The sequence below is a fragment of the Sycon ciliatum genome, chromosome 2, assembly GCF_964019385.1.
Source record: "Sycon ciliatum chromosome 2, ocSycCili1.1, whole genome shotgun sequence".
Taxonomy (NCBI): domain Eukaryota; kingdom Metazoa; phylum Porifera; class Calcarea; order Leucosolenida; family Sycettidae; genus Sycon; species Sycon ciliatum.
This window is the reverse complement of record NC_088644.1, coordinates 5973215-5985015: the sequence shown is the minus strand read 5'-3', so window position 1 is coordinate 5985015 and position 11801 is coordinate 5973215. Positions and strand designations below refer to the sequence as shown.

Below are 11801 nucleotides of genomic sequence, written 5' to 3'. Positions count from 1 at the left end.
TGCGGTCCGGCGCTGTCGAGGCCCGAGGATCACGAAGTGACATGATCAACACCCTTCAAAGTGAAAAAATCTTACTTCTTCCCGCATTGCACTCATCAGGTCGAGATCAAAACAGCAAGGACTTCAATCGATAGGGCTGGACAACTTGATAGCGAGTAGACGTTGTTCGTTGAGCGACTGGGCCAAAAATGAAGCTAGCAACAGTCATTGTGGTTTTGCTGAGCGTAGCTTGCTCGCTCGCGTATGGACAAAGCAACCACACCTTCCGATTATCTAACACTCTTGGCTCAAACATGGTAAGTCGCTTTTCTCCTGCTCAATAATATGCAGACAACATAGAGAGCATTAGCAGAGCGGTAGCCTACTGTACTAGCGATAGCCTTGTCTCGTGCATGGATTGAGCAAATCCGGCCACGAGGACAATGTTGCTATCCAATAGCATGCTGGCTGTGACTGAAACACTATAGTCATATCATTTGACACAATAATATCGAGGTAAAATACTAATCATGGACACTTGCAGATAATGCCGGGGATGGTACAGACTGCATTTGTTCAAAATAGTGTAAGCATAGATCTACGGTTGTTGCAAGTACATGTGATATGCGGCCCAATTCTTTCCGCTTTCAGACCCGCGAAAATGATGTTGATTACATAATAGAGAGAGCGCATGTGCTCAAGCTGCTGAGACTAAGTGGCCCTCTGCGCCGCAACTGTGCGTGTACATGTACTGTCCTGGCCAGAGAAATCCAAAGTAGAATGTAATAGCCCCGGGGCTATGCAGCCCTAGAACCACACACCCACACCCACACACACACACACACACACACCGCTCTGCGCACTTGAGTGCGGCGCTACTTACCCATGAGGTGGAATTTCTCCGACCAGAACTGTACATTGTACACACCGTGAGCTGCTGTGGGCAATAGACGATCGCGTTACCAGCAGTCTACACGCTGTGGTCTGTATTGGCACCATGCCATGTCCATTCCAGTTACAGTACATCGACATAGTGTGCGGTGTACTACTTCATCCAGTTCATTCAAATTGTCCCTGTTCGTATACAGGTATACTTGCCAAGTATTTGCTCATACATAGAACTGAGACAATTTTATTGAACCGGAGGAAGTATTATTAAGTGGCTGTATTCATTACATACTGCATTGCTCTCCTGTATGCCCACACCTCCTCTAGGTGCTGCAACGTAAGCCACACCAGGCTGTGATCTGGGGATGGAGCCAGCCGCAGGACACAGTGACTGTCTACCATGCAAACTGGGTCGGACCATTTACGGCTGATGAGAACGGAATGTGGAAAGCAGAGCTGCCCTCTACGGAAGAAGGTCAGTGCGTGCTCCCTGGAAGCCTAGCTGGTCTGTCAGGGTGCAATAGCATCTCTTCAGAAATACCACGTGATTGTTGCCTAGGTTATGACCAATCAAAGCACTTGAAGCCTGTCTGTGATGAGCTGGTCATGTCCTGCATGTGACCTGTTGAGCACAGTCATGCATCAAGTGTGGCTCATCGTGGATTTTTCTTTGTCGCATGGGTGGTTGCCATGACAGGTGGGCAGTGAAGGTTTGTGTGGATCACCGTGGTGACATGTGGCGAAGGTCACCATTCACGGCAAAATGGCCAGCATGGTGCTGGCCATTTTGCCGTGGAGGCGTTCTAAAATACAATAAATATACATGGAAGCCAGTGCATGACCATTGATGCAGCCCTCACCCACAGCCGACCTAAATCAACCACCGTATGCTGGTATACAAGTACGTGTATGATGCTATACATCTATAGTCTTTCCAGCAATCACTAACAGTGTTCATGTGGATGCTGTGGAGCGACTCTGAACGGTGCCATTCAATTTGAGGTCAGTATGTGCACCTGCTGAGTTGCTCAATGATCATGTCTCAAAAATTGAGCGGCTGTACTGTCAGTCTGGTGTGTGGCACAAGTGGCTGCGCTGTGAATTGTTTGCGACGAGTTGGAAATGGACAATGGCTGCAGAACCACTGCATGCATCGTGCTCATTGTCTTCGTTCTCATTATCACAAATTATACTTCAAGTAACAGCCATACACTGCACATGGGTGTTGTTCTCTGTGTATATATATATTTAGGCGGCCCATACACGATCTCAGCCCAGTCGAAGCACTTCAACTCCGAAATACACATGGACAACGTTGTGTTCGGTGACGTGTACCTGTGCGGGGGACAGAGCAACATGCAGTTCACAGTCGACTGCGGATTCAATGCAACCAGTGAAGTCGAAAAGGTCGGCCTAGTTCTGCTGGTAGCATGCGTAGAGAAAACTTGTGTACTTCGTTATCCGTGCATGGCAAGGATACTTTAATCTGAGCCAGTGCTTCAAACTACATGTACCTGTCTGATGGGTGCTTCTTTTTCAAACACAAAACTCCAAGTATTGGCAAAGAAGAGGTTGGTTGTGCCATTGGTGTGTGAGCATTGTAATGGTAGCGGTGTGGCAGCAGTGTCTGCTACTGGCTTGATGCAAATTGTCCATCTCAATCTTCGTGTACCTAGGCTGACAAGTATGAGGATATCCGTGTGTTCACCGTCGGTCAGAAGACATCATCAGCCACTGCGTTGACTGAGCTGGCGACCATTGAACAGGTATGGGACAGTCATGGGCCCGGCTAGACAATATTGCACCACAAGTATAATTCCAAAATTAGGCAGAATTCAACAGCTCTAGATTTACTGTTTGATTGTTCCAATGTTATATTTCAATTTTTATTGTGTTAGCCTTGCTTGCTGTTGGAGCCAAACTCATACAAATACACTAGCATATGTTTGCATGCTCATTGCCGGGGTTCATTTTATTGCCACGGTGTGTATTCCATACACAGAACTGGACAGTTGCCTCGCGGGCTTCAATTGGCGGCGGAAACTGGACCTATTTCTCAGCTGTGTGCTGGTACTTTGGGCGAGATCTCTACGACCGTCTGGAGAAGAAGGTGCCCATTGGTCTGATAAGGTTGGTCACGCGGCAGATGGAATATAAAGTTGTCCAGTGCTTTTCATAAGCCAATTACTTCAAAGTAAAAATGTTACTTTGAAACAATCATCAATGTCATTGCTAATGTCTGAGTAGCGTGACGACACACTCCCAATGAGGTTGTGTGAGTTTCGCACCATTGCCTATCAGATCACTACACAGGCCCGCCGGAATCGGTCCGGAACAACGTGCTCGCCACGAACGCCTGTTTACTTCTGAGGAGGTTACGCGTGCCCGCTATATCGTACGCAGAGTATGGAAAGCTATGGTATGACCGGATCGGTCAAAAACTGCTTCCAGCGGTCCTGCTACATGGTAGATATTAGCAGGACATGTGCCAGCAACAGTATAGCTGGCATGTGCTGAACTAGCAAGTAGATGTGCATATAAAATGCACGAGTCGCTGGACCTCAAACAGCTTCTTGGATATAGAGCTACCTGTGCCAGTTGACGTTCTTTACACATAAGGAGCCGAGGGTGTGTGCTTGACTCGGGAGTTTGACATACCGTATTTCCGCAAATAGTAGGCCGGTCTACTATTTTTTCAAACTCGTCCTAACCCGGCCTTATAATCGAGGACGGTCTTGTATTCGAGGACGGTCTTCTATTCTTTCAACCCAGTTTGACCCCGGTCTTCTATTTTTCGCCACACAGTTTTACCCCCGTTCTTCCATTTCTTCTACACAGTTTGAGCACCGTCTTCTATTTTTTCCCACAGTTTGAGCACGGTCTTCTATTTTTAACACAAGTTGTAAGACTCATTTAGTAGGCCCGGTCTTCGAATCGGAGACGGTCTTGTATGTTTCAATCGCCCCTGCCCCGGCCTTGTATTCGAGGAAGGCGTTGTATACGAGGACGGTCTTTTATTTGCGGAAATACGGTATTTTCCTGATCTACCTCCATGTACGTCAAAGCACTAGAGGATAATAATTACTGTTATAAGCCCATAATCATAATCATAATATGAGTGTGATTGTACATTTAGTCCACAAAGGACGAAACAGTTTTGTCCGCTGATTGAGTGATTATACATTTTATAAATCTGCGGTGCGTGTTTCTGTTGCTGTTGTTCGCGCTGCAGTAACAACTGGGGAGGCACCTGTGTGCAAGCCTGGAGCAGCCCGGACGCGCTGGCAAAATGTAACCAGACGGCAGGAAGCCAATATGAAACATTTGAGAGCGTCGATGGCAAGGAGAAGGCGGGAGGTTAGTAGCAGTCTGCATGCGCGTGTGTCAGGAAAAATGGAGATTCGGGGGTTGCTGTGGATACTTGTCCATTTTTGTGGTCGTGTTCGAACTGAACTTTGCTTTGAGCAAATGCTTGTTTTACTGAAACAATATGAAATGATACAGTTGGATTATCATATCAGAAAAAGAATGTTACTAGCAAGGTGAAAATTACCAATCTCTGGTGTGGCCCAGTTGTATCGCATGTGAATGCCGTGTCCTGCCTAGTGGGGTTACGGGTAATTTCAGGCATCGCACATGTGCATGGTGAGCTTACGCTGCTACCATTGTTTGTGCATAACGTATCACCCGACCAAGTCAGATAACAGTTATTCCAATGTGTTCTAGTCACGGTCGATTTCTTTACCCTCTGTCGCCGTGTGTTGCCGTTGGTTTGCTTCTGGCCTGCAGCTGAGAGAGCTGGTGGTAACTCTGGTCTTTACAATGCCATGATTCACCCATATCTGCCTATGAGGATGTCTGGCGCTATCTGGGTACGTGCAATCATGCCCCAGGCTTGGTGTGGAATTATTGTTGTGAGAGGTGCATGGGCTGAAATTAGTGCGCCTTCCCATCAATGAGATAGCACCAGTCTCGCTTTGTCTTGTGGTGGATGTACGCAAGCGCTAGGCGTGGCACTCTTTTGTGCTACCAATCCCTTGCCTAGTCCGGGGTGCTCGTTGGTCTCTTGATACGTAGGCGTCAGTTGTGCTTTGAAAACCAGTTGTCAGTATTCTGGACAAGAAGCCTCTGACACACTATTATCGTGTGGTGCATGATGCGGAGAGTACGGTTTGATAATTCCAGCTATTTGTAATGGTTGCTTCCATTTTAGATTTCCGGTTGCATTTCCCTGGAGTGTCAATGTGCTAGCACCCAGTGCATTAGTCCATTGCTTTCTATACTTGTATAGTTACAGTCAAACCTCTTTAGGACGAACATCAAGGGACCGATGATATTTGTTCGCAATAACGGGAGTTCTTCTTATCCATATGTTTTACCCAGTGAATACACAGGGATTTATCCAATACACAATACTAGTTCTCCTGAAGCAAACATTTGTCTTATCACTGTGTTCTTCCTAACCAGGTTTCACTGTATGTAAAGTCATTCATGATCTTGGCAATAAATTGGTGGACAACAATGCCGCACGATAGTTTGGTCCTTTCCTTCTTCATTGATTACATTCTTGGCTCCACATCTGAGTCCATAAGTATCTTCTATCCGTGTGGTTGTTTGGCGTGCAGTACCAGGGTGAGTGCAACGTAGGAGCGAGTCCACAGCACGGCGGAGAATACTACGGAGTAAGTTGTGTACAGCCGCCGCCGGGATAGTCAGTTTTCTGCAGGATGTGGTGTCGCACGCTAGGATTTCAGCGGCGGATCCAGAGATCTCTACAGGGGTTCCCGTACAGTCAAAACTGAATAGCTGATACATGTACATGGACACGCATATGTTTGCCAGTAGTGCGTTTACGAAATTTAGGGGGTTCCGCGGGACCCCTGGAACCCCTCCTGGATCCGCCCCTGGATTTACAATTGTGTGGAGCAACATTATGTTGTACAATGTAGTTGATAGACTCCATCAGTGGCAATTACTAGTACTGTACATAATTGTACTTTCAAGAACTTAGCAGCAGTTGGTTATAAATTGAAAATAGACCACTTTGGACTGGGTTGGAACTTAGACTGTAACAGCCCTGTCCTACACGATGCATGTGTTTTCCCCGGGCTCTCAGATTGTACTTTCGTGATCACCAGTGTTAGTCATGCACGTCTGGGCCTCCTGAGCTTTCGGCAGGACAGTGTAACTTCATGGAAAATACCTATTTGACACAAGCATCTCTGTTCAGTTGTGTAGTAACTGCACGCTGTGTATTGTTCTGCACCGCAGTGCCAGTTCCCGGCTATGATCGACGACTGGAGGACAAAGTTTGCCCTTCTGGACATGTACTTCGGCTTTGTTCAGCTGGCCCCGTGGATTGCGGTAAGTTCACTGATCATGTTGCAAGGCAGCATGAACTGAGACTCGCAGCGATATGAGTGTAGCAAATCACGGGCAATCAAGCCAAGTACATGTACATGTACCCATTGGTCAGGTGTAGCTGCCATTGATGGACGGAGCATGACAGGATGGTCATCATGAGATAGTAGACTATGTAGTGGATCTGACGGAATCATTGCTATTAAGTATCAACGTACAGGGACAACGAAATTTTAGATGGGTCCATAGAGTCAAAGCCTGTGTTTTAGTGACCAGTGACCACCGACCGGTGTACAGAAAACTGGTCTTCACAGACAGATAGATGGTCTTTGCACACAGTTTCAGATGTGTCACCTGCAGAAGGCACCTGGTGTGAGTATTGGAAGTGTCCTGCTGTTGAGGTTGAAACACATGTATTTTTTAAACATGGATGATCGGTTTCTTAAAGGGGAAGTTAAGGCAAAAATTAAAATTTCACCAGTTGTAGTCTTCGGGGTGCTGAGTCGAATGGTCTTGGTCCGAGAAAGCTGAGACGCTCCCCTCCTACTTGAATCCCAATCGAACTCGCGCACTTCCACCGAAACTGGGTGACTGCGCCCTACTAGATGGGGATTTGTATGTAAAATGTCACTAAAAGCGCCATTTCGTTCTTATAAAAGCACGGATGACCGCGATTGGCCCATATGTTGTAGTCTTTTGGACGCTGAGTCGACTGGTTTTGGTCCGAAAAGGCTGCGATGCAGCGTTCCTCCTTTATTCCCAATCGAACATGGTTGAACAAGCGGTCACGTGCTCCTGGGTGCCCAAATCACCTGGTCACCACGCCAGCAGGCGACAACTTTCACACCAAGGTTCAACTCGAGTGACAGGAGTGCACCCAAAAAAGGTCAAACAGGCTAGTAAGTTGTACCCTGCAGGCACGGTGACCAGGTGACTGGCGTACGCAGGAGCACGTGACCGCTTGTTCAAGCATGTTCGATTGGGAATAAAGGAGGAACGCTGCATCGCAGCCTTTTCGGACCAAAACCAGTCGACTCAGCGTCCAAAAGACTACAACATATGGGCCAATCGCGGTCATCCGTGCTTTTATAAGAACGAAATGGCGCTTTTAGTGACATTTTGCATACAAATCCCCATCTAGTAGGGCGCAGTCACCCAGTTTCGGTGGAAGTGCGCGAGTTCGATTGGGATTCAAGTAGGAAGGGAGCGTCTCAGCTTCCTCGGACCACGACCATTCAACTCAGCACCCTGAAGACTACAACTGGTGAAATTTTAATTTTTGCCTTAACTTCCCCTTTAAAAGGCCGGTGGTCTCTAATGGCAGGTGGTCTCTAATGGCAGGTGATTTCTAAAGACAGTTGCTTGTGCTCAGAGATGCATGCATACGTGCTGCAAAGTGTAATGGTTGTGCTATCACTGGTTGTTGCCCTGATTCTTTTCTGCGCAGAGCAAGAGCAACAGCACTGCGGTTGCCGAGCTCCGGCAGAGTCAAATGGCTGCACTGAAGCTGCAGAATGTTGGCATGGCCATAGCAGGGGTGAGCTATGCATGGCATGAACAGCATCAGCCATAGTATAACATCAGCACCGACTTAGCGTATCCAGTCCATTCACATTGACCTAGACATGTACTTGCAAAGCTGCTTTAGAAATAGAAACTGTTTAGATGTTCAATGCTTTCCAGCCATGGGGTGGCTGATAGCCATCACAAACAACTGGTGAAACACTGTGTCTATAGCCTATAGCTCATTGACACTCTTCTCAGAGTCAATTGCTGGTGGTAGCTAGTACCTCAACTGGTGAAGCAGGCGTTTGCTCCAGTACATGTATAACGCATCTCGAGTACTTGGTCTATTTTAAAGCACAGGGATTTATTTTTGTTTGCAGTGACTGCACTGCTAGCAAGATAATGGGAATCCGTCGTGTAACCGATGATGATTGCCATCTCAATGAAGTCCAATTGAGGTGTGTGGTCAGTGGTGTCGCCGTTGCTGGTGATGGTAGTTCTGTTGTTGCTGCTCTGTGTGCACCGCGCTGATATAGGATCATGGAGATCCGACCTCGCCGTTTGGCAGCGTGCATCCGCGTGACAAGCAGGACATCGGTTTCCGCCTGTCGCTGACTGCTCTGGCCTTGCAATACAAAATGCCACTGGAGGTAAGCTGGAACGATTTTTAAACACACTATCCAACATTGGCTTCTGTGTGGGAAGATCTATTTATCTTGATTTGATCATTCCTAGCATATTGATTTTGACATTGGGCAAAATAATCTGTGAAAATCACACGTTCGAACATAGGGGCCGACATTCGTATTTCCAGAGTTGCAAGCATTCAAGTGAGTAGTTCAATGATCATGGTGACAATGATCCGGCAGTGAGATCCATCGAGCAATCATGCAGTACCTCTTTCACTTTGGATTTGCTCTGTATGTCAGTACAGTTCAATACATACAGTACAGTACAGTGCAGGTGACAAGAGCAGTGGTGGTGCGTTTGGAGAAAAAAACCCTTCACAGAGTATTGATCTTTTTTTTGCCTTGCTCTCTCTCTCTCTCTCTCTCTCTCACTCTCTCTCTCTCTCTGTCTGTCTATCTGTCTGTCTGTCTGTCTCTCCCTCTATATGTCTGGTTGTCTGTCTCAGTGTCTGTTTGTCTGCATGCCCCCTTTCTCTATGTATCAATGTATCCATGTGTCTATGGTATATGTCTAGCTCTCTGTCTCCCTGAACACTGGCTCTCTCTCTCTGTACTACCTTTCCGCCGTATGTTATGCTACTCTGCAGGTATACCAAGGCCCTATCTGTACCGGTGCAAATGTCGCTAACATGCAGGTTAGTACATGTACGACATTTCACACCAGCCGTACGCCTCATGTACTATGTAGGCTAGTCTAGCTTCAATATAATTTTCTGGAGATCACCTTTTAATTATTAAGGTGATCTCCAGAGAACATAACATCCACACTCCGTATCCAAGACACTGGAACATGATGTGGTTGCCTGGGCGACCGGCTGATCTCTGGTAGTATAAATATAATGCCGATGATGTCGCCTGCAATCATGAATCACGGTGGTACTTTCAAAGTCCATGGTCCGTAATTATGCAGCACATACAGAAGGTGCATGTAATTATGCAGCACATACAGAAGGTGCATGTAATTATGCAGCACATACAGAAGGTGCATGTGCTGCCATAACGGTCCCACTCAATATCAGCCTCTTTTTTTCAACCACAGCCCAACAAATAACGAAGACGATACAGAGGACAGTGAATGCCGGCCCTACACATATACACATAGGATTGGTGATGGGTACGACATTCTCAGCTTCCTTCGCAAACGCTACTAACCAATATGGGTATGCTATGTATGTCTGTTCTACTCTACAGCCTGGAACAGGCGGTATGATGCATGTGCAGCTGACCCTGGACTTCCAGCCGTCCACCGTCGGCCACACCGAGCTGTTCGTCAAGAAGAACGTCACCTGCCCGGCTGGCGTACCGCCGGCGTCGTGCTCGTCATTCCAGCTGCAGTCACGCTCCGACCAGTCGTGGCACGACGCGCCCGATGTCGTCATGCTGGGCGAGAACGTGGCCGTCAGTGGTAGCGTGCCGTTCACGGCGCAAACCAAGCTGCACCCGGTGTCGGGCGTGCGCTACGGCTTCTCCAACTGGCCAGTTCTCATGGTGTACAATGCCGTCGGCTTGCCGGCAGTGCCATTCTCTATAGAGCTAGAGATGCCGTGAGCAATGATTCTGAACGATTATGCAGTCCGGAAATTTCATCTTTAATATAGAGGCTATCTTCTTGTTGTAATACTGGGTACTGATAGTGAGGCTGCGGTTCAAGTTCTCCCGGCTAGCTTTCAATCCATGGAAAACCGTATGACGTACCTCTTGGTATTTAGACTAGCTTTCTTGTTGTTTTCAGTTTTCACACTTACCACACTTTGCCTTGTAATGTTGATGCTACGTTGTTCAGCTTATCAATCCCGCCATGGCCCATGGGCAGTAAGAGGTGTTGTTGTCATCGTCGTCGTCATCATCGTCCGTGTGCCTTGCTCGATTTTTGTACAATCATGTTATAATATCCATAACACATGGCTCGCCAATCATGAATTGGCTGCAGTGATAGGAGCACTATCCTTCAAAGTGCAGCCTGATAGTTTCTCCGCCTTGATTTGTGGACTCTTGAAAAATGATACGTTGGGAAAGATATAATTATGCAAACGGGAAAATTCAGTATCCGATTTACATTGTACTTCGAAATCTTAAAAGTTCAGTTTTCACAGCTACATGCATGACACACACACACCATGTACCATGTATACGCCCGTCGCAAGAGAAGCACGCAAATCTGCAAATGCACTGGATGTGCACCCACAGATTTTCTCTTTATACTTATAGCAACGATAGCGGATCTGATTCTGATTGAAACAGATCAAGACAAGCGCCAGATAACTGTCTAATCGACACAACTGGCGAAGTCATGTGAATCGACCCCCCCCCCCCCCCCCCAATGCACACCTGGTCTACACCACACGGAGTACATCGGAATAGGACGGCCAAGACAGTTACCTATGCACACCCTACACTTGCTGGGGTAACCAGTATAGACAGCATGCTGCTTTGATTAAAGCAGACACTAGATGCACTGGTACCTTGAAGTGAAATTGGAGTTATTTTACCAACCAGCCTCGGCAACTGGGTACTGGGAACCCAGGGCCAACAGACGTACTAACAACCTCAGCCATGAAAGCTATTATAGTAACGACACACTGGATTGTGGAGCCGAAACTAGTCCAACTTCCAAAATGCTTTGGCAAGCCTGAGGGTAGCCTTCCGACAGGTTGGACCACACACACACACACCCACACCCACACCCACACACACACAAAATGTACATGATTGTATGTCCAGTGCATACATGGACTGTGTATGACAGGTGCGAGATCATTCGCTCCATTCACATGGTTAATTTCTTACGGGTTCGAGATCATTCGCTCCACATGGCCATTTATCTGCTCCTCCTGCATCCAATGCTGCAAATGACATGTACAATACAATGATACGTAACATAGTCATGGTTCACTATGATCATGATGATGATGGCCTAGTTTTCGTGACTCCCTGGCCCTGCACTCATCATCTCGGACAGATAATTATCTTGAGTACTAGTACTTTGAGAACAAGACTTAGTATTATTTTCACACTACTTTAAAAAGTAGTGCGAGTGTTACATCTCACCAAAGCACGTCCTCAGCTCAGACTTCCCATCTCAGACTCCTCACTTGAACAGCGAACACTCTACTCGTCATGATGATGCAGCTAGCAGGGCATGAGGTCCCAATCACTTGTCAGCAAAATGCGCTTCCTTTCTTCGACTGTCGACTTTTTCTTGCAGCTTTCGCCATAAATGCAAAGACAATTACTGGCTTGTTCACGTGTGGCTCGATCGTGTGGGCTGGCTGACAGGCCACGTCGAACCATCACTGCATCGAGCATGACTTTAGCACGAGCGTGGATGAGACAGACGTGTACGTGTGTATGTGTGTGTATGTGCAAAGTGCATGCCTT

At 47.1% G+C, this 11801-nt stretch overlaps 1 protein-coding gene and 1 long non-coding RNA gene across 2 annotated transcripts; one reads left to right on the top strand and one right to left on the bottom strand.

Annotated features, from left to right (window-relative positions):
* Positions 1-70: 70 nt before the first annotated feature.
* On the top strand, positions 71-10259 carry LOC135808403 (sialate O-acetylesterase-like). The gene is made up of 13 exons (XM_065321589.1): positions 71-296; positions 1195-1342; positions 2120-2274; positions 2544-2633; positions 2870-2997; positions 4100-4224; positions 4657-4739; positions 5493-5549; positions 6139-6231; positions 7676-7765; positions 8271-8384; positions 9011-9058; positions 9615-10259. The coding sequence occupies exons 1-13, from the start codon at positions 189-191 to the stop codon at positions 9969-9971; spliced, it is 1596 nt and encodes a 531-aa protein (XP_065177661.1). The 5' UTR covers positions 71-188; the 3' UTR covers positions 9972-10259.
* Positions 10260-10323: 64 nt separating this feature from the next.
* LOC135808407 (uncharacterized) lies at positions 10324-11778 on the bottom strand. Its single transcript, XR_010552080.1, has 3 exons — positions 11472-11778; positions 11211-11266; positions 10324-10414 (listed from the first exon to the last, which is right to left on the bottom strand). It is a non-coding gene; the product is annotated as an uncharacterized LOC135808407 (long non-coding RNA).
* Between the last annotated feature and the right edge of the window lie 23 nt (positions 11779-11801).